Genomic DNA, 22,448 nt, shown 5'->3' on the forward strand with positions numbered 1-22,448 from the left:
AGAAGGAAATCTACATAATGTTGATTTTCCAGGTGGGGTTTAGGATCATGAATATATTGTCCAATGCACCAATCTGTATAATGGTTGTTGGCTCTTCTCTAGCAAATATTTAATAGTTCAGGTATTAGTACATGTTAGTACACAGATAACAGAGACAACAGACCTGCTGGACAGAGACAGTACATATTTTAGGATTTGTGGGCCATATGGTCTCTATCATAACTATTCAACTCAGCCTTTGTAGTGTGAAATCAGCCACAGACAATATGTAAATGAATGAGCCTGACTGTATTCCAATAAAACTTTATTTATGGACACTAAAATTTGAATTTAATGCAATTTCTTGTGTGTCATAAAATATTCTTACTTTGAATTTTTTAACTAGTTAAAAATGTAAAAATAATTATCAGCTTGTGAGTCACACAAAAACAAGCAGCAGGTAGATTTGGTCTGCAGTGCCCATAGTTTGTGAACCTCTGCTCTAGACCATAGCAGATTAGAAAAAGTTGCACCCTCCGGGAAGGACTACCCCAAGACCTTGAATAGAGCTTGGGTTGGTTTCTATTTGTTCCTTTTGTAGGGTGCTCTTGTGTAATATACAATATGGATCTCTTTATGTGATGGTCCTTGCAGTTAGTCTGTTGGGTGATATAACAAAAGGAAACAAAATATGGGCATTGAGGATACTGGTACAAAATGCACCACTGCAGTATAAACTGGATAGAAATAGAAATGAAGGTGGAAAGGAGCTGATAGACACCTAATCCAGGGGGTCAAGGACAGTTAAGTCTTTTTTTTTTTAATTTTTTTTTTTAACATTTTATTTATTTTTGAGACAGGGAGAGACAGAGCATGAACAAGGGAGGGTCAGAGAGAGGGAGGCACAGAATCCGAAACAGGCTCCAGGCTCTGAACTGTCAGCACAGAGCCTGACACGGGGCTTGAACTCACGGACAGCGAGATCATGACCTGAGCCAAAGTCGACTGAGCCACCCAGGCGCCCCAAGGACAGTTAAGTCTTAATGAGCTCAAGGAACTGATTGATAACAGAAGTGACTAAGGGAAGAATCGGAAGGAAGATCAAAGTCTTGGAGTGGTATGTTGGCATGTAAGATTTTAAGAATGAAAGAGCTCCATGTTGATAACAGGGTATGGACAGCTCACCCAGGGGTCAAAGTCTTTGATGAAAAAGAGGAAATTGACCAAGTTGTCAATAAGTGATAGTATCAACAAAGGTTAGAGGTTGAGGTCATGAATCATAAAGGAACAGTGAGAGTGAAAATGCAATGACCTGAAAATGGTTCAGGGACAAAGGGAAGATCCATCAATTGCTCTATCACATGGCTGACACTCCCTGGTTATCTCCCTTTCAAAAAGTAGCTTCTAACCTGTTGCTCCTATACCCCAAAGAATTAGGTCCTTCAAGAACCTTTTCTTTCTTGCCATAGAACTGATCTGGCAGGAAGACAATCATGAAGCACCTTAGAGGCTAACAGATGAAGGAGCAGAAAATTTTTGCTTCATTATATTCACACTTTCCAATTGCCTACTGAAATCTCCAGTTAAATGTATTAGAGTCTTCTTAAGCTCACTATGTCCAAAATAGAACTTAATTTCCTCCCTGATACACTCTACCATTTCCCCCATCTAAATGTTTTGCTTTCCCTTGAGTACACTCTCATACAAGGACCAACCCTTCCTGCCACAATTCCCTTCATAGCTATCCTTAATCCATCCGTCTTTACAGCCACTGTTACTCCTTGGCTTCAGGCTTTCATCATCTCTCACTTGGATTATTATAACATCCTTTCAATAATCTCCCTAATAACCCTAGGATTATTTACAATTTTCATAAGCTATTTCATGTTGTTTTGCATTAATTTTGACTTTTATTTTAAAAAAAAATTTTTTTTTAACATTTATTTTTGAGACAGAGAGAGACAGAGCATGAACGAGGGAGGGTCAGAGAGAAAGGGAGACACAGAATCTGAAACAGGCTCCAGGCTCTGAGCCATCAGCACAGAGCCTGACACGGGGCTTGAACTCACGAACCGCGAGATCATGACCTGAGCCAAAGTCGGACACTTAACGGACTGAGCCACCCAGGCGCCCCAATTTTGACTTTTAAAAAATATTGCTTTGGGGCACCTGGCTGGTTCAGTCAGTAAAGCATGCATGCAACTCTTGATCTTGGGGTCGTGAGTGTGAGCCCCACTTTGGATGTACATTTTACTTAAAAAAATAAAATCTTAAAAAATATATTGCAATAAAATATCATTTATCTTGTGTACTGAGTCTTTTAGTGCCTTCTTAAATTGTGCCTACAAAGCAAGTGCTTCATTCATTTCACCCTTGTCCCAGCCTTACTAACTACTTCTGTCTTGTCTCTTGCAATCTGCTTTCCATTCAGCAGACAGTCAACTAAAATACATATGTAGTCATGCCACATTTCTGTTTAAAATTCTTCAATGGATCCCTCTCAGTTTAATTCAACAAGACTTAATGGTCTCTGCTTACTATTTTAGCCTCTTTTGTAGATTTCTTCTTCCTTTATTTATCATTACCATGACTACCATTATGCGTGAGCACAGAATGAACACATTGTTTTTAGAACTTTACATATATTATCTCATCTTATATGATAAGGTGGGGTAACTACTATTACTCTATTTATATATCATTTCATAGGCAAAGACACTTAACTATGAGTTTCTATAATTCCCTTCATCTAGGTCTCTTTTAGGCTTTTCCACATGTTTCCACTGCCTGGAAGACTCTTCGGTTTTCTTCTCTGGTTACTTCCTGTGGTAGGCTGAATAATGCCCCATTCTGCCACAAGGACATCCATATATGCCAAGGAATATATGTGCTAAACAGAAGTAGGAAAGGTCAAGGAACAGATTCTTCCCCAGAGCATCCAGAAAGAATACAATCCTGTGACTCCTTGACTTTGGACTTCTAATGTCCAGAACTGCAAGAAAGTAAATTTGTGCTGTTTTTTTTTAAATTGATATATAATTGACATATAACATGTTAGTTTCAGGTGTACAACATAATTATTTGATATTTGTATGTCTTGTAAAATGATCACCATAAGTTTTTTTTTAATGTTTATTTATTTTGAGAGAGAGAGAGAGTAAGTGGGGAAACGCAGAGAGAGAGAGAGAGAGAGAGAGAGAGAGAGAGAGAGAATCCCAAGCAGGCTCCATGCTGTCAGCACAGAACCCCATGCTAGGCTTGATCTCACAAATCTCGAAATCATGACCTGAGTCAAAATCAAGAGTCAGAAGTCTTAACGGACAGAGCCACCCAGGGCTCCACAATAAGTTTAATTAACATCCATCACCATACATTGTTACGTTTCTTTTTTCTTGTGATGAGAACTCTCTTAACAACTTTCAAATATACAATATGGTATTTTTTTTTTTTTAGTTTTTTTTTTTTTAACATCTTTATTTTATTTTCAGAGAGAGACAGAGTGCGAGTAGGGGGAGGTGCAGAGAGAGAGGGAGACACAGAATCTGAAGCAGGCTCCAGGCTCTGAGCTGTCAGCACAGAGCTTGACGTGGGGCTCAAACTCACAACAGACTATGAGATCATGACCTGAACCGAAGTAAGACACTCAACAGACTGAGCCACCCAGGCTTCCCTACAACATGGTATTATTAAGTATAGTCACCATGCTGTACAAATGTGTGTTGTCTTAAGCCACTAAGTTCATGGCAATTTGTTACCACAGCGATAGGAAACACTTCCTCAGGGAAGCCTTTTTTTTGATCTCCCCAAACTGGATTAACCACTCCTCCTCAATGTTTGCTCAATTCCCTGTCCTTACCTTTCCCACAGCACTTGCCTTGCTGCACTGCATTTCCCTGTTTGAAGCCCATCTCTACCGCAAAGCTGTGTGTTGCTCCAACAGGGATCACATTACTCCTCTTCTTCTCCAGAGCCTAACTTTTAAAGATACTGCTGAGCTGCAGCTCAGTAGGTATTTGTTGGATGAATGAACCCTCAAAAAGGGTTAAGATTATGTATTTATAATAAATCACGTGGAGTGACTAGTATGTTTTAAATGCAACTGAATTGGTCTTCCTAGCAAGAACAATAAAAAAAATCAATGCACAGAGCGGACTTTTTCCTAAGTGCCCCATGAACATCAAAGTAAAGTGGTTACCTTGACAACAAGGAGAAATCTGCTTTCCTTAGAGAAATGAAGTAGCAAAGCAAGAGAGAGTGAAATAATTAAGAAATTTTGAGGTTTAACAGGAACGTCTAAGTTTTTTACATAATGAGACATATGCTTCGACATGACGTGTATGCCAGCTACCATAAGTTTTTGTTCATGACAATAGTGAATTAAATGTGACTGTACTGGGCTTGCTACTATTGGATATGATTCCAACATGAGTCAGGGCCACACGAAATTTTATTTATTATTTTCCTTCTGTTGTAAATCTTTGGTGTGCTCTAGTTTCACAATGTAATTTTATTTTATTTCTTTATTTTTTAAATTTTAATTTAATTTTTTTAATTTTTATTTTTTTAATGTTTATTTTTAAGAGAGAGAGAGAGAGAGACAGAGTGCAAGCAGAAGATGGGCAGAGAGAGAGGGAGACACAGAATCTAAAGCAGGCTCCAGGCTCTGAGCTGTCAGCACAGAGCCTGATGCAAGGCTCGAACTCACAAGCTGTGAGATCATGACCTGAGCCGAAGTCGGACACTCAACCACCTGAGCCACCCAAGCGCCCCAAATTTTTAATTTTATTTTAAGTAGGCTCTAGACCCAATGTGGGGCTTGAACTCACAACCTTGAGATTAAGAGTCACATGCTCTACTGACTGAGCCAGCCAGGCGCCCCGCACAATGTAATTTTAATATGCTGATTATGAAAAACAGAGGTCTCTCAGAATTGTGGGGGGTCCTTACAGAGTCACCTGAGTTTCTCTCTCATCTTCTACCTCCCCAACTGTTCAGAAGTCTGGTATTGCAAGGCTGAAGTCAAAGAGTTAGCTGGACAAGTTTTTGTCTGGAGACTCTAAGGAAAAATTAACTTCCAAGTTCTCCGGTGCAGTTGGCAGAATTCAGTTCCTTGTAGTTGTAGGAGTAAAGTCCCATTTACTTGCTGGCTGTCACTTAGGACCTGCTCTAAGCAACTAAAGGCTGCTGTTAGGTCTTTTCCCATGGCCACCATTGTTACTTCACAATATGGTATGTTTGCTTTCTTCCAGGCCAGCCAGACTTTGCCTTCTGCAACCAGCCAGAGAAAACTCCCTACTTTTAAAGAGTTCATGTATTTGGGTCAGGCCTACCTAGATAATCTCCCCATCTCAAGGTCACCTCTGCCACATAAGAACATAATCACAAGAGGAAAAGTCATCATATACACAGTCCTACGAATAGCATACACAACATACGGGTGAAAAATTTGGTGCCATTTTAGAATTCTGCCCGCCCCAGCACTACACATCAAAGTTGATCAGAATGGGAGTGTATTTTGAAAACAAATAAATAAACAAAAACACCTAAGATTTTTCTCAGTACTTTTCCTTATATTCCCACAGAGAACCACTCCTTTAATGGCACTGAATTTGAACAACTCACAATTACGTAATTAATTTCATTCAGTGTGATTAATATAACTAATCCAATTCTTCCTGCATGACTCTTAACTTCAATTGGTTACACAATTAGCTTGCACAGGCTACCCTGATGGCCAATGAATTCACATGAGCTAGCTAATCCATAAGACAACAAAACATTCTTTTGGAGAGCTAACAATATCAGCTGGTGGTTATGTTATTATGCTAGAGTTTTACAGGGTGCTACTATTAGGGGAAACTAGGTAAATGGTACATGAGACTCTTCTTTTACTTCTTATAACTGTATGTGAATCTACAAGTTTCATCTCAAACTGAAATTTCAAAGTAAAACAATCCAGTTTTTAGTGTGGTGTCAAATTATAGATGCCACGTATCAGACTATCTGGTTTTGCCCTTTCCAGAATAAAAAAGTATGACCACAGATAGGACTGGAAGGTTGAAAAGTAGGAAGTTGGGTTTGGAATTCCCTAAGTGAGGAATCTGATAAGAGCTCAATGAATGATGAGCAAAAAGCTCCAGACAGGCTTTTTCCCAGCTGAAGTAGCAATTTCTAGATTTTACCAAGTGGGTAAATCAGCTATTCATATTTTGGAGTTTGTGCATTGTTTAGAAGATTAGAAATCCAAAGCTTTTGCTAAGTTTTTGTTCTATTATTCAGAGAAGCAGATATTTTAAGCAACAACACTGTGTTGTGACCACTTAACAGAGGAAGAAATTTAAAAAAGAAGCCTCAAGGAGCGAGTTACCTATTTTCTTCTAGACACCATTTCTGTGATTCCAGTCACCATCACCATGTGACAAGGAAGGCCCATCAGTATTTTCCTCTGTGTGGATAGGTTGTACCCTGGCAAGGTAGGAAGAGAGCTGAAATGAGCCTTTGATTCAGTCAATTATGATTTCGACGACAAGTATTTTAAAATAACTATTAAACTTAAATTTTAGATTGTTACATAATGAAACATCACATAAAAGTACTATATTCTGTGATCAACTTTGTTCTCTAATTTATTTTTTCTATTTGACCCCAAGCAAAAATTTTCCAGGCAACTTTCCAATGCTGTCTACCCGCTATTTTTTCCTTACATCTTAGTTATTAAAACTTCATGGTTTGCTACTCTAAGTCTGTAATAATTGAGGAAGTGGACTAAGGTGTCCTCATTCTGCTAATCCCTGCTTGTTTTTCACAAAATTACTAATCTTCAGGGAACATCTCAAACCATTATTTTTATTTCTGAGTCAGAAAACCAAAAAGTGGAGAAAGTTGTGGATAACAAGTGCTCTTGGAACATTAGACAATCTTTTATCTGGAAAGAGATGGATTTGATACACTGTCATTAAAAGTTCAGGGTGCCCCAAAGGTAGGATTATTTGATTCTCAATATACAACTTTTATTTTTATTTTATTTTATTTTTTTTAATTTTTTTTTCAACGTTTATTTATTTTTGGGACAGAGAGAGACAGAGCATGAACGGGGGAGGGGCAGAGAGAGAGGGAGACACAGAATCAGAAACAGGCTCCAGGCTCTGAGCCATCAGCCCAGAGCCGGACGCGGGGCTCGAACTCAGGGACCGCGAGATCGTGACCTGGCTGAAGTCGGACGCTTAACCGACTGCGCCACCGAGGCGCCCCTCAATATACAACTTTTAAAAACTAAGACAAGGTTGACAGAAAAAAGTATAAAGGGTGTTTTTGTCTTTGTAGCTTACTCTGTGTCACGAGAATATTTGTATTTATGCAACACATCAGTTAAAGGATGCCCACCTTTCGTGGCCCTAAATATAAAAAACAAAACATTTTAGTTTGATGTCATTTGAGCCATCAAGGTCACTTTACATGGAAAGAAGTGACTAGTTCATGACGATGGGTCCTGACCATGGGTGTACTTTTCAAACTTTGGAAACAATAAAGGCAATACATTTCAGCAGAAGATAGTTTTTGCCCAATTGGAATGCTTCTTGAGTCTACCATGTTAGAGTCAATCTATCCTGCCATAGGATGGCAGGCAATGCAGAAGAGCCTGAGACCAGACAGCCAGTGCCGAACTGACAGATTTATAAGAGCACATTCCAGTGTAACCATCCTATATGCAGTCACATGAGTGGGCCCAGCAAAACCTATAGAAGTAACGTAGACAGCCTGGGTCAGAGGACCCAGAGAGAGTCCTGCAGAACCAGCCAAGAATAGAAATCAAACTTGAGCCAGGAGCAAGTGAAAGCAGATTTTACTGAATAGCTTAAGTGTTTGAGTATAGCAGACAAGTTTACGGGAGATTTGGAAAGGAAGGGAGAGTGAGTCTCTTCGTTGTGTGATGTTAGGGGTTTGTATCAGAAAGAGGTCCAGGTTATGTATTCCTTCAGGAATTCACAGTAGGGTCTGATCAAAGCAAATGACAGGTGAACAATCGGTGTTATTTCATAAATTATTGCAGGTAGGGGATATTGATATCAGCATCGGTGGATGTTTGTTCAAAGCTAATGTCCTGGGGGTGCCTGGGTGGCTCAGTCGGTTAAGCATCCGACTTCAGCTCAGGTCACGATCTCGCGGTTTGTGAGTACGAGCCCCGCGTCAACCTTTGGGCTGACGGCTCAGAGCCTGGAGCCTGCTTCCGATTCTGTGTCTCCCTCTCTCTCTCTCTGCCCCTCCCCTGTTCATGTTCTGTCTCTCTCTGTCTCAAAAATAAATAAACGTTAAAAAAAAAAAAAAAACCCACAAAGCTAATGTCCTGGAACACATTTGGAATCCTGTTCTTCTTAGATGTTATCAGGTGTTTGGGGGCCTAAGATGAAATTAGGAGAATCATTAACTTTCTTGCTTCCCCCTCAGATTGGGAACATAGCTTCTTTGGTTGATTCAGATGCAAGGTGAAATATAGAACATGAAGAAATGAGGCCCAGCAGAAAACCAGCAAAGATGGAGCCTTTCTAAACATGAAGTTGTGGGGCACTTGGGTGGCTTAGTGGGTCTAGCATCTGACGCTTGATTTCAGCTAAGGCCAGGGGGGTCGAGGGATCTCTCCCTCTACCCTTTTCCCCCACTCACGTGCTCTCTCTCTCTCTAACATAAAAAAAAAAAAAAAAAAGTGAAAAAATAAATAAAAATGAAGACATTTTAGTTTCCTTCTCAGAACCATCCAATCAACTCACAAAACTGTGAGCATAATGAATCTTGTCATATGACCAAGTTTTGGGGTGGTCAAAGCAGATTAAAATGGTTCAGGAAGACTTCACAGAACCCGACATGGACAAAACTAAACTTATTTTTCTTGACTTCCAGACTTCACTTTTTCTAGTAATGATGCCACCATGCCATCATTTCTTTTACTCTGTTTTGAAACAGAGGTATGTTTTTTTTTCATTTCTTTCTTTCCCTGATATATAGTGTCTAATTCTCATCAATTCTTCCTTAAGAATTTCCTTCTCACCTCTTTTCTATTATATTTAGCAGACAAGTATATGGGAGATTTGGAGAGGAAATATGTTTATTTCCAAATATGTTTATTTATTTATTTTGAGAGAAAGAGAGAGAGTGTGTGTGCATGTGAGTGGGGCAGGGGCAGAGAGAGAGGCAGAAAGAATCCTAAGCAGGCTCCACACTGTCAGCCCAGAGCCTGACACAGGGTCTCCACCTCTCAAACCATGAGATCATGACCTGAGCCAAAACCAAGAGTTGGGTGCTCAACTGACTGAACCACCCAGGCGTCCCTCATGCCAATTTAATGACTGAAGTACAGCACTGATTTTTTTTTTTAAGTTTATTTATTTTGAGAGAGAGAGAGAGAAAGAGCACAAGTGGGGGAGGGTCAGAGAGAAGTAAAGACAGAATCTCAAGCAGGCTCTGCAACCTCAGTGCAGAGGCCATGCGGGGCTTGGACTCACAAACTGCAAGAGCATGACCTGAATCAGATGCTTAACTGACTGTGCCACCCAGGTGCTCCCAGCAGGGATTTTTTTTTTGCTTTCAGTCTTCAGCAGTTCAATTTATGAGGTCCTGAATCCTCATGTAATTTATTGTAGCAAAATATTGTTCCAATTAGGCTTCTTTCCACCAGAAAAAAATCCTTAAATGGCTTCTTTTGACTACACAAGAATGTTCTTTATCTTCAGCCTTATCTATTGAATCACCTCCTTCCCAATTCTGATTGCTACATATATTTCCAGGTATATCCTATCTTTCTCCCAAGTTATCATCTTTCTCCAAAAAATCCCAACTCCAGCCAAACTAGCCTGATCATACTTTCTAGACTATGCCATAAGCATTCTTTAACATTTTTGCTGTTGATTTTTTTCTCAAATGACTTTCCACTTATCTAGAAATGTCCCATTCAAATTTTACCTTCTATATGAGGCTTCTTCTCTAATTATTCCCGAATTATTTTTTCGAACTCCTTTAATAATTTATTGTCCAAACCATTCAGTTAATACCCACTATGGTCATTTATTACAGTTACATTTATTTTGTATGAATGTTTTATCTACACACCTGAATTGCAGCCTTCTGGAGATCAAGGTCTACATTTTATAAAGTGTTATTAGCAATGTAATGCCCCCAATTTCGAATCCGAGAGACCACCAAGGAACCGATACGGATGCAAATGCACGAGGGTTTATTTACAAACTCGAGCTTGGGCCCAAGTATACCCGACTCAGCGGAGCAAGTCCCTGCTCCTAGGTTAAAAGGCATAGCAGTTTTATAGGGGCCAGTGGCCAATGAGATTGTAACACACACAGAAAGTTGCATAGTCATGTCAGTCCACACGCAGGTGGCCAATTGAATTACAATTTACCCTATAGTAACTGTTTGAACTAGCCTATCACTCTGGTCAGAATTGGCGCGCAAGTTTGGCAGGCAAAAGGTGGGGTTTACATTCTTTGGCGGTTAGGGGTTCCGCATTCCTATTTGAGCCGGTTTCCAGTAAGGGTGTGCTCAGCGGCTTGACTAGGGTGGGGGAGTGTCTTAGGTCACGTGGGGGTTATACATCAGATGGTGGGTGTAGCATAAAATGGAGTTAGTCTTGCTCTGCTCGTCCAGGGTTAGGGGATTTTTGTTAAATTCCTTGGGTCCCACAGTAAATATTGATATTGAAAGAGGCAGTGAGATTTGAGTAGGTAGGGAGAGAAGGTGCATTCTAGAGGAAAAGCAGTAACAAGTGAGAATATGTATGGTTTATTCCGGAAATGGGAAAGATAATATCAAATAAAGGGTCAATTCAATTACTTAACAACAACAACAACAACAACAACAACAACAACAACAACAACAGCACTCAGCTATCCATTCTTCATCTCGCTTGCTTTTCTCCAAGGCACAGTGATGTTCATTTATGCCTCAGGGCTTTTACACTGCTGTGGAAAATATGATCACAGAAATAGAATTTTAAAAATACTTTGTTGTTTGCAAAAACTGTGTTACAGGAAAAAGAAAAGAAAAGAAAAAAACTGTGTTACAGGAAGGAAAGAGGGGGGAATGTTTACTAACCAGAGGCAAATTATCACCATTCTCCAGTTCCAGGGTCAATTTTACACCTAAATTCTCCTCCCCATCCCCCAGTTGCCTAGTGGTTAGCAGGAGAGGAAATGCCTCAAAACATCCAGCAGGGTGGGGGAAGGGAGAGCCCTGTAGTCAAAAGTTCCTAAGAGCTCTTTGAAAGGGGTGCTGTTTGCATATATTTAAAAGGGCCACACAGCTGGTCAACTAAAACACTGAGGAACTATCATTTACCTGAGATCTTAAATTTCTCCAACAACTGACAGGTAGTGCTTTCTTCATTCAACAAGTTCATTTATCCAACAAATATTCTCTGAATGTCCACTATAAGAGGCATTGTTCTGGGGGAATACACGCTTTATAACAAACAATAAACAAAAATTATATACAGAAGAGTTGAAAACAGTTTTTACCATCTTTATAATATAAAAAAATATATAATTTTATTTTGTGTGCTCTGAACAACAGCTTCAATTACATAAACCAAAAAGAAAAAAAGCCTGGCAAACCTATAACGAAAATAAATCAGTCTATAAACATAATAGTTTATCATGGAGAAGCTAATTTCTTTATTGTCCCTTTTCTTCCTACATCTTGGTATTGCTCTTCTCTTCCTATTTTCAGGACATCATTGTCCAGAGAGTTATTGTCAAGTCATTCAATTTAAATTTTTTTTTTTTTCAACGTTTATTTATTTTTGGGACAGAGAGAGACAGAGCATGAACAGGGGAGGGGCAGAGAGAGAGGGAGACACAGAATCGGAAACAGGCTCCAGGCTCTGAGCCATCAGCCCAGAGCCCGACGCGGGGCTCGAACTCACGGACCGCAAGATCGTGACCTGGCTGAAGTCAGACGCTTAACTGACTGCGCCACCCAGGCGCCCCAAGTCATTCAATTTAAAACTGTCTCCCTATCATTGTTTTCTATCATCCTTTACAGTCTATGTACTTGCCCAAAGTTATAGTATTCATTTACTTGTTTATCAGTTTTTCCTCTACTAAAATGTGTTCTATGAGGGCAGGGATATCACCTAATTCATCATGATATCTGGTTCCCTGAACAGTTCCTGCCACAGAAAAATGTTGCTGAATAAATGAATAACTAAACAATAATTAACAATTGTTGGATACTTCTGTGTACTAGAAATGTTGAATGCATTATCTTAGTTCTCCCTAGAATCCTTTATTTTACAGGAACGGTGAGTAAATCTCACAGTTAGTAAATGACAGAGTCAAGATTTGAATCAGGGATGTTATCTCCTCATGAGTCCTTGGCATTCCATTGGACTTGGGAATCCACCAGAGCCTCTTCTTACATTTGTATATACATATATGCATCTATGTATACATTTTTTAAATACCTTCTTTTTTGTTAATGTATACTTATTTATTTTGAGAGAGACTGGGAGAGTTTGAGCTAGGAGAGACAGAGAGAGAGAACAGAATCCCAAGCAGGCTCCATACTCAGAGCTGCCTGATGCAGGGCTCTATCCCACGACCATGGGATCATGACCTGAGCCAAAATCAAGAGTTGGTTGCTTAACCAACTGAGCCATCCAGGTATCCCATGTCTTACGCATATATATTTCAAGTAGGCTCTACGCCCAACATGGGGCTTGAACTCATGATCCTCAGATAGAGAGTTGCGGGCTCTGTTGAATGACCCAGAACGGTACCCCAGGGGTATGTAATTGTGTTATTTCAATTAAAATATACTGAAATGCTTATTGGGCATAATGTGTCAGAGATGCAATGGTGAGGCTGAAATGGAAGGTACCTGACTTCATGGAGCTTATATATTATGGCAGAAGACATTAGCTACTTGCATAATTAATTATCTAGTTACCATTATTTTAGTATCAGAAAGGATAACTTAAGGTACATAACAGGAGAAGCTGACCTAGTCTGGGGATTCGGGAAAAGTTTATATGAGGAAGCAACATTTGGGTTTCTACTCATCTTTCAGATTTCAACCCAAATGTCATGAGTATTCCAGATAGTAAAGTGAGTAAAATGCCCCATGGTAGAAGAACTTTTAAAATAAAGCTTTTATTATTATATGGATCTCTGAAATATAAAGAGTTAAAATTTCTATAAGACTGTTATTATGCCTGAGAAATGTATATTTATAAATATTTATTTATATATTTATTAAACAATAAATATTTATTTATTAAAATTTAGTAAAAATTAAAGCACTAAAATTTAAAATTTAGCCAAAATTTAGTCAAAATTAAAGCATCTAATGAAAATTGAAATGTTTCCAATTGTTTCCAAAATGTTCCTGCAGTTGATTTATTTACGTAAGGATCTACCCAGGAGTCATAGACAACACTTGGTTGAATTATGTCTTAAATTCTTTAAAATATATAACTTTCACCACCTTTTTTTGCCTTGCAATATATTTGTATAAGAAACTTGGTCTTTTGTTCTATAGAATTGCCCATGTTTTGGATTTTCTGGGTTGCATCCCCATGGTGTTGTTTAACATGTTTGTCTGTATTTTCTGTAAAACTGGTAATTAGAGACTTGATCAGATTCAGGCTCAATTTTTTTCTTTCTTTCTTTCTTTTTTCTTTCTTTTTTGGCAAGACTACTTCATTGGTGCTGGGTATGTCTTACTGTATCAAAGCAGAAGACATATAAGCCTGGGGTACGTGGGTGACTCAGTTGGTTAAGCATCTGACTTAGGCTCAGGTCATGATCTCATGGTTTGTGGCTTCGAGCCCACATCAGACTCTCTGATGTGACCATGGAGCTGGCTTGGGAGCCTCTCTGTCCCTTTCTCTCTGCCCCTTCCCTATTCACACTCTCTCTCAAAAAGAAATAAACATTTAAAAAAATAAATAGAAATAAAAATAATATACGTAAGTACAATTTCTTTGTATTATTATTCCTCCCCTTTCTTAGATAAAAGACACTTGTTTTTTTCCCCTCTTCTTTTTAACATTTGTTTAACGTTTATTTATTTTTGAGACAGAGAGAGAGAGAGCATGAACAGGGGAGGAGCAGAGAGAGAGGGAGACACAGAATCTGAAACAGGCTCCAGGCTCTGAGCTGGCAGCACAGAGCCCGACGTGGGGCTCGAACTCACGGACCGCGAGATCATGACCTGAGCCGAAGTCGGCCGCTTAACCGACTGAGCCACCCAGGCGCCCCTCCCCTCTTCTTTTTAAAGCTTAGCTGGTATATTCTGATGATTACTCTATAATAGTATATAGATATTATTTTTATTTTACAGTTGTATATTATTTAAGTATGCAAAATAACATAGTTTATTCTACCAGTCTTTTTATGATGGGCATATGTGTTGTTCTTTGTCTTTTGCCATTTCAAAGAATGCTGCCATTAATAGCCTGTACACTCAACTTTTTGAGCTTTGTTAGTGTTTCTCTGGGATAGAGTTCCCCCTTTTTTTTTTTAAGTTTATTTATTTATTTTGAGAGAGAGAGTGAAAGTAAGTGGGGGAGGGAGGGACAAAGACAGAGGGAGAGAGAAAATCCCAAGCAGGCTCTGCCCCGTTAGCCCAGAGCCTGACACGAGGCTCAGTCTCATGTACTGCCAGATCAGGACCTGGGCCAAAATCAAGAGTTGGATGCTTAACCAACTGAGTTACCCAGGTGCCCCTGGAGTAGATTCCTAAAAGTAGCATTATTGGGTTAAACACAAATCCATACATAACTGTGCTGAATTTTGCCAAATTCTCTTCCATATAGGTTATGTAATTTTGCATTCCCACTAGCAGTATATGATAGAATCTATTTCCCCACAGCCTTTCTAACAAAGTATATTGTCAAACTTTTGGATTATGCCCTTTCTGGTATGCAAGAAATAACAACTCCTTATGTTATAAATTTGCATCCTTATTATGAGAATTATTTAATATGTTGTAGGGCCCTTTAACTATCTATAAACCATCTGTTTATATTTCTCCTCCATTTTCCAAAAGGATTTTAGCTTTTTTAGAAGCTCTTTATGTATCAGGGATATTCATTCTTTGTGATAGAAGTTCCAACCATTATGATGTGAGGAATACATTCAATTTTTCTTTTTTCCACACAGCATCAATAATTAAGAATTGGAACATGGTGGGGTTTTTGCAGTTGAAAAGAGATCAATGCAGACAGCATAGGTCAGTGGAAGAGTCATGAAAAATAAAGTCATGTAAGATTACATGATCTTACAGACTCTTACAGTCTAGATTTTAAATTTTGGTTTATATCTGAATAGCAGTAAATAGGCATGAAGAGTAATATGAACCAGGGGATGTTTAAACAAACCTCCCTCAGCTGGGGGAAGTGATGGTTCAGTTTCTTTATCCAAATGGGAGGCACTATAGAGATTATCTACTTGGTGGCCAAGACACAAGGGGAGTAACAGTGGGTAAGGTCCCAGGGTATGTAGCTGAATTTAAACTTGGAATATTATTGAAGTCCCAACATCTTTATTGATTTATTTTTTTAAGTTTTGACATCTTTAGTATTAAAAGATATATAACTTATCTTGTTCCAATAGGGTTTCTGCCAAGTATTGTTAAAATTTCAACTTCATCTGAACTGCAGTTGCTGTCTGCATGTATAGCACCTGTAACATGTAAAACTACTCCCTCCTGTGGGAAGCAACACAACCTATAGCAGGTTTAAAAATTTCTTATGTAGCTATCTGGAACAGACCGAGTAGGTATCATATCACAGTAGGCTGTGCAGGGCACAAGCCATAAACTCAGCTTACTTTTGTTCTTTCCATCAATTGCACTAATTAGCAACCATTCCACTTGTCAGCACTCTTCTACCGAATAATGCTTCTCCACACTGGGAGCTGAATCTTGCTGAATGACAAATTCAGTAAATATGTATCTCTAGCTTTGCTTTCCAGTGTACATTGTATAGATTACTGGGCTCCTCCCCTAAGAATAGGAAAAGATTTGAAGTTAACCTCAAGGGGTTAGGGAATTATATATCAATGTAATTAATTTAATTAATGTAAGTGTTAGTGTCTCTGTGAAGATAATGGCTTATAGGATCATAAAAACTCTGTTAGTGCCATCTAATTGGGAAAGGAAAAATGGTATGTATAGGAGGAAGTATAGTGTTAACTTTTAAGGGTCAGACATATAACTTGGGTCCTGGGAAGTGAGGTGAATTGGGACCTACTTCAGTTTGTAGATACTGAAATGAAACAATTTATTTGAACAATTCATTTGAAATGGAATAATTCGGTGCTAGGTGATAGATTAACACCAGGGGAAGAAGGTATAATCTGACTTTAAAAAACCCAACAAGACAAAAATAAAAACCCACTTCGATGTCTCTCTCTTGAATTTCAGAACATTTTTACTTTTTACATTTTATTTTATTTATTTTTTAAAATGTTTATTTATTTATTTTGGGAGTGGCCTAGAGCAAGTGAATGAGGGAGGGACAGAGAAAGGAGAGGGAACGAGAATACCAAGTAGGCTCTGCGCTGTCAGCACAGAGTCCGATGCTCACAATCTCATGAATCGTGAGATCGTGACCCGAGCCAAGATCAAGAAATGGACGCTCAACTGACTGAGCCATGCAGGTGCCCCTGAACATTTTAATTTTTTTTTAATCTTTTATTTTTTAAGTATTTATTTATTTTGAGAGAGAGAGAAAGACAGCACACGTGTGGGAGGGGCAGAGAGAGAGGAAGAGACCAAATCCCAAGCAGGCTCTGGCACTGTCAATCCACAGCCTGAGGTGGGGCTCAATTCCTTGAACCGTGAGATCATGACCTGAGCCAAAATCAAGAGTCTGATGCTCAACCAATTGAGCAACCCAGGCACCCCTGAACATTTTTACTTTCTTATAAAGAAAAGGGTCTGACAAGAATAAGGGAGTATCCCCTAATCTTTGGCAAGAAATTCCTCTAAAACAGAGTAATGCAAAGATTACGATTTTAAAAGATCACTTGGGCTACTTTATGGTGAATGCATTAGATGAAAGCAAGAGTAGAAGTGGGGATTCCAGTCTTCCAGGTGAGAAATAATGGTGGAAAGTAGATGGATTTGAGAAATTAATTGGGCATCAAGGGTAAAGAAGAGGAAGAGTCAAAGATTATTATCAATTGTGACTAGAGTTTTCCACAAAGGCCTTAAGTAGACGTAAGCGGAAAACTTTAGGCTTTGCAGTACAGGCACAAGTAGGAGGGCTTGTCCTGATGCTGGCACAATAAGAAAGTCAAGGCCTATAACCTTTTCATTACACCAGGTTGACATGGCCCACCAAATGCACCGATACTGATACAAAGCAACGTGTTCCCACTTCAGTAATCTTCCAATCTAGAGAAACTTTAACTTATTGTGGCCACTGTGCCCACCATACATGAAACACTCCTTTATGAGCTACAAGCGAACCAATGGGAAGATGAGTCTACCTAACAATTTAACTCAATTTTACCCTTAACTCAGCTGATTTGCTGCTTGAGAAGTAAAAGTACCTGAGAGTTCAAGTTGTCATCTGTACCCACCCTCAAACTTTCAGCTTGAGCACTTGACTAGGTAGCTGGTGTTTTGCAATCTGAGATGGGTAACACAGTAGAGGAGGACCAGGCTTTTTGTTTTGTTGTTGTTATTGTAATTGCTGTTGTTACAGTTGTAGGAGAGGTAAAGAAAATAAGTTTGGTTTTGGATATGGATTTTAAGGTCACTTGGATACTCCACATGGAAACAGGAACTAGGCAATTGAATATATGGGTCCAGATACTCGAAGAAAGTTGTGAGCTAAAGATAAAAGGGTTAGAATCCTCAGCTCAATAGAAAGAAATCAAAATTATGGGCATGAATGAGACCACCTAGGGAGAGACTATAGTTAGAAGAGGGACAAGAACTGAAACCCTAAAGAAAACTCGTATTTGTTAAGGACAGTGAGGAAGCTGAGAAGGCAGAAATATACGTTTATAAATATATATATGGCAGAACAGATAAGAGAAGCATGGTGTCTGAATATGAAGAGGAAGACCATTTCAAGGAGAACATGATTAACAGTGTCAAATGCTACTGAGTCCTGTAAAATGAAAACTGTCCACTGGATTTTACAGCCAAAAGTTATTGATGGCCTTGGTGAAAGTTGTTTTGGTAGAGTGGTGGTAGCTAAAGTCAGAAATTGTTTTAAGAGTGTCTGTGAAGTGAGGAGAAGGCACCAAATATAGATAACCCTTGAGAAATTTAACCTTGAGAGGATGGAGAAGGATTAAAAGGAACATTTTAGGAAGCCAGAAAAGAGAGCAAAGCAATAAATGTATACATTATGAACATTTAATTCCACAAGTATTTACTTCTGTAAGCATTTATGGATCACATGAAAGGCACAGGGAGGGAACTGAGAATTGAGAGATGTACAGGAAACAGTCCTTCTCCTCTAGGTACTCAAAAGTTTAATAGGGGAGAGACACAGAAAAACAATTATGTATATAGACAGTGTAATAATAGATATATTGGATTTAGTAGCAGCATAGCAGTGGAAGTGGGAGTGTAGGTTTATCAAGAAGGAGATAAGGGAAGACGTTAGAAGTAACACTTAGGGGTGCCTGGGTGGCTCAGTCAGTTAAGCATCTCTGTCTTGATTTTGGCTCAGGTCATGATCTCGTGGTTCCTGAGATGGAGCCCCTCAGTTTGGCTCTGCACTGATGGCATGAAGCCTGCTTGGGATTCTCTCTCTCCCTCTCTCTCTGTCCCTACCCTGGTTTCACCACCTCTCTTTCTCAAAATAAATAAATTTAAAAAAAGAAGTAATACTTAAATTGAGTTACGAGTTCTTAAGTGTTTGCAAGGATGACTATGAGCAAGACATTCTAGACAGAGAAAAATGCATAGTTTATAGGAAACTACATAAGCCTCTATTTTTTAAAATTTTATTAAGTGTTTCTTTGAGAGAGAGCACGAGTGTGGGAGGGGCAGAGAAAGGGAGATAAGAGAATCCCAAGCAATTTTTATCTTGCCTGAGCAGAGCCAGACTTGGGGCTCAGTTTCATGAACCTTGAGATCATGATCTGAGCCAAAATCAAGGGTCAGTTGCTTAACCAATTGAGCCACCCAGGTGCCCCCAAAATTACACACAGCCTTTAAAGAGGGGTTCTTGGAATCAAACTGCCTGGATATAAATCCTGCCTCCAACATTACCAGCTCTATGACTTTGGGTCACCAAGTAAGCATTGCAAAGCTTCAAATTCATTACCTATAAAATGAAGGCTGATAATTCCTATTGCATAGGATTTTAGGGAGCTTTAAAAGCTCCCTAGCACTGAATTCAGTAGCAGGTACATAGCAAATACTCAATACATATTAACTTTATTTATTGTAGGATCTGAGATGCAAAAAGAGCGGTAAAGTATGAAGCTACAAAAGTTAATCAGGAACCAGATCATGATAGATTTGTCAGGAAAAGTCCACACTGTGCCCAGCATGAATTAAAACAAACCAGTACAATTATTAGAAAACAAACTGAAGTCAGGCTTAATTCTACTAAAAAAAAGTCTTCAGGAAGCAGCTTAATTATAATCTCCTGTTAATGAAGCCCGAGGCAACAGGTATGAACAAGTACCTTACAGGATACTAATTAGGAAGCTGAGATTGTTAACCTCTAATTGTGTAATTTGCAAATATATTTTTACATTACAACATCTTGTAATACAAAACATTATTTTCCATTAAGATTGTTGCAAAACTTCAGTTTTCTAATGTTTTTCTTTTTAGGTTTTAGTGTTTTTTTTTAATGAATTGGTAGCGTGGTAATACTTTGGTTTCAGTAAAAAATCTATTTCAAATCTACCACCAAAACAAAACATACCGAAATGAACTGGTCACATAGTGTCTGTCGCTCACCATGAGAGTTTGGTAAGGGCATTTTAAGAGTAGTTAGATTGCACAGAAAGCTGCAGCAGGATCTAAGGAAATCTACCTGGGAGCTGTGGCTTTCTAGCCTTTAGTCATAGTTTGAATGGATAGTTTTCTGTACTCCAAAAAGTCAGTGATTAATATTTAAAATTTTTATTCTGAGGAAGCCTTTTTCTTTTCCCTTTGGAAGTTCAACTTCTCACTTAATGTGAACAACATTCCCTCTATAGAAGGATTTGCTGCCTTAGAAAATTTTTTTAATGTTTATTTATTTTTGACAGAGAGAGAGACAAAGCATGAGAGGGGAAGGGGCAGAAAGAGAGAGGGACACATAGAATCCAAAGCAGGCTCCAGGCTTTGAGCTGTCAGCACATAGTCCTACAAGGGGCTTGAACTCCCAAACCGCGAGATCGTGACCTGAAGTCTGTTAACCTACTGAGCCACCCAGGCGCCCCTTTAAGATTTTATTTTTAAGTAATCTCCACATTCAATGTGGGGCTCCAGCTCACAACTGGAGATCAATAGTCACACGCTGCAGCCTCAGGGCCAGCCTGGCACCCGGACCTGTTCAGTGTTTTCAAAGCTAAAGTTATATTGGCTTAAACAAACAAACAAAAAATCTTCATTTGGGAATTTTCCATTCCTGATGAATCCAGGGGTAAAATCTTTCTACTGGAATTGTTAATGGTGATTTTGGTATTTGATATGGCATGTACCGTTAATGCTGTTTTTGATATTTGGTGTGGAGTGATTTGGGTTACATCCTGTGCAGTGTGCCTTAATTTCCCTAATTTTTTTCTGATGGTCTGAGCCTATAGACTATGCCTCTTTTTTGCATGTTTATGTATATATGTAATTGGGTTGCTTGTTCAAGATGTTTAATTAATCTCATCTAGTTGGTTTCTCGCAGTTGACTAGAAATTTCACAGGGTAGGAGGTCCTGAACTCCTGCCAGTAAAGTAGGTCTTATCTTTAGGCTTGTCTGCGCTTATTAAGCACACTGACTTGATCTAAGAATGCAGGGCAGACTTCTTCAAGCAGTGGCTTTGGATTTCAAAGTTTTGTTTTTTTCCCCCAAGACCTAACCAGTAACATCTACAACCCAGTACACGTGTATATGACTGAATAAAAAAATGCTGCTAAAGAAGACTTATTTGACTACCCGAGATATCCCTGAAATTTCTTACTCTCCTTCGTATAAAACAAAAACTACACGCCGTCCAGGTAGAAACCAGCTAACCAGACTTTATGAACCACTAACGGGTAAAGGCCGATGGCAATCGCTCCTCTAGCACTCTCCGCCGCTACCCCTTCCGTTATACCCTTCGAGAATAAGTCGTTGCAGCTGGGAAGGCGGCGACCAGTAAAGTCACGGAGCCGAACCAGCGCTTCGTCCCTGAAGGACGCAGTCAGGTCGCCTTCAGGGAAGCAGCCTCGGCTCGGTGGATGATGCAGGGCTCGACCTATTTCCCTGCCCTCTGGCTTCCTCGAAGTCCGTCCCGCCCCCTCCATCTGCTCTCCGTGAATTTAAATTCTCCCCTACAAAGTGCGCCGAGCGCCGAATGATCGATGTTTCCTCCACGCCCCGAAAGCCGCCATTTTGGGGGGAGGAAAATACAAGTAGGGGTGGCAGAGGCTCCACGGGATGCTGACTGGCTTTTGCTTCTCTTACCAGCACTGTGGGACTGGGGTAGAAGAATCCACCGGGACCACTCCTCCGGCTGCCTCTCCGGAATGAGGCTTCAGCGCCCGCGCGGGACAGCCCCCTTACTCATCCGAGAGTGAGTGGCAACCATCGGCGCGGCGCGCCATAGCGCGCCCTCCACTGTCAGTTACCCCGCGCGCTCCCGGCAGCGCGCGCCGCTCCCCGCGCGCTCCCGCCCCTCCCCCGCCGGGCTTGGAGCTCGGCGCAGACTCGCTTGTTTGTTTCTGCAGGAGCCCAAGGAGAGGCCGAAGCCGAGAAAGATGCCTGGGAAGCTGAAGGTGAAAATCGTGGCCGGGCGCCATTTGCCAGTGATGGACCGAGCTAGTGACCTGACTGATGCCTTCGTGGAGGTTGGTGCAAGGTCCTGCCCCTCAAAGCACAGGGAGTGCCAAGCCCTGTGAAGGATCCTACCCACCTCACCCCCAGCTCTTCAGCCCATTCTCATTTCGACTGTCGTCCTTTGTGCGGTGCTTGTCCAGCCGTCCCTTGAGGGCTGACTGACGAGATTGCAGCCCATGTGATGGGTGCAGCGCTCACAGGCGTCTGTGGCGCGCCGCGCGGGGAGGCAGTTACTGCTCTGCATGCTGGGGTGACCCTGATGTCAGGACTCATAACAGGCCACCTGCCAGTCAGGAAGCGATCCCGAGGCGTGGCCGCTCAGCCACCGAAAACACACACACGTACATTCTTCTGTTTAGGAGGGTGGCTTCTGACGCCGAAGTGATGGAGATCACGTTAAGAATGTAGATACAGTCCGTTATGGGCACTTGGAGACCTACAAGGCGTGGTGATCCACCCCTTAGCA

The 22,448-nt window shown here is 40.1% G+C and overlaps 1 protein-coding gene and 1 long non-coding RNA gene across 25 annotated transcripts in view; one reads left to right on the plus strand and one right to left on the minus strand.

The window, feature by feature from the left end:
* Positions 1–21,750, minus strand: part of LOC147579268 (uncharacterized) — a 70,751-nt gene extending 49,001 nt beyond the window's left edge. For both annotated transcript variants that reach the window (XR_015253729.1, XR_015253728.1), the window contains exons 1-2: positions 21,611–21,750; positions 6,347–6,444 (exon numbers count right to left, since the gene is read on the minus strand). This is a non-coding gene — a long non-coding RNA (uncharacterized LOC147579268). The remainder of the gene's footprint in view (positions 1–6,346; positions 6,445–21,610) is intronic.
* Positions 21,581–22,448, plus strand: part of C2CD5 (C2 calcium dependent domain containing 5) — a 102,383-nt gene continuing 101,515 nt past the window's right edge. For all 23 annotated transcript variants that reach the window (XM_086713886.1, XM_025930851.2, XM_086713888.1 and 20 more), the window contains exons 1-2: positions 21,581–21,719; positions 21,874–21,993. In XM_086713886.1, the coding sequence (XP_086570012.1) occupies positions 21,904–21,993 (90 nt within the window). In that variant the 5' untranslated portion in view covers positions 21,581–21,719; positions 21,874–21,903. The remainder of the gene's footprint in view (positions 21,720–21,873; positions 21,994–22,448) is intronic.

The sequence above is a fragment of the Puma concolor genome, chromosome B4 (genome assembly GCF_028749965.1).
Source record: "Puma concolor isolate L17-30 chromosome B4, mPumCon1.1.hap2, whole genome shotgun sequence".
Lineage (NCBI taxonomy): Eukaryota > Metazoa > Chordata > Mammalia > Carnivora > Felidae > Puma > Puma concolor.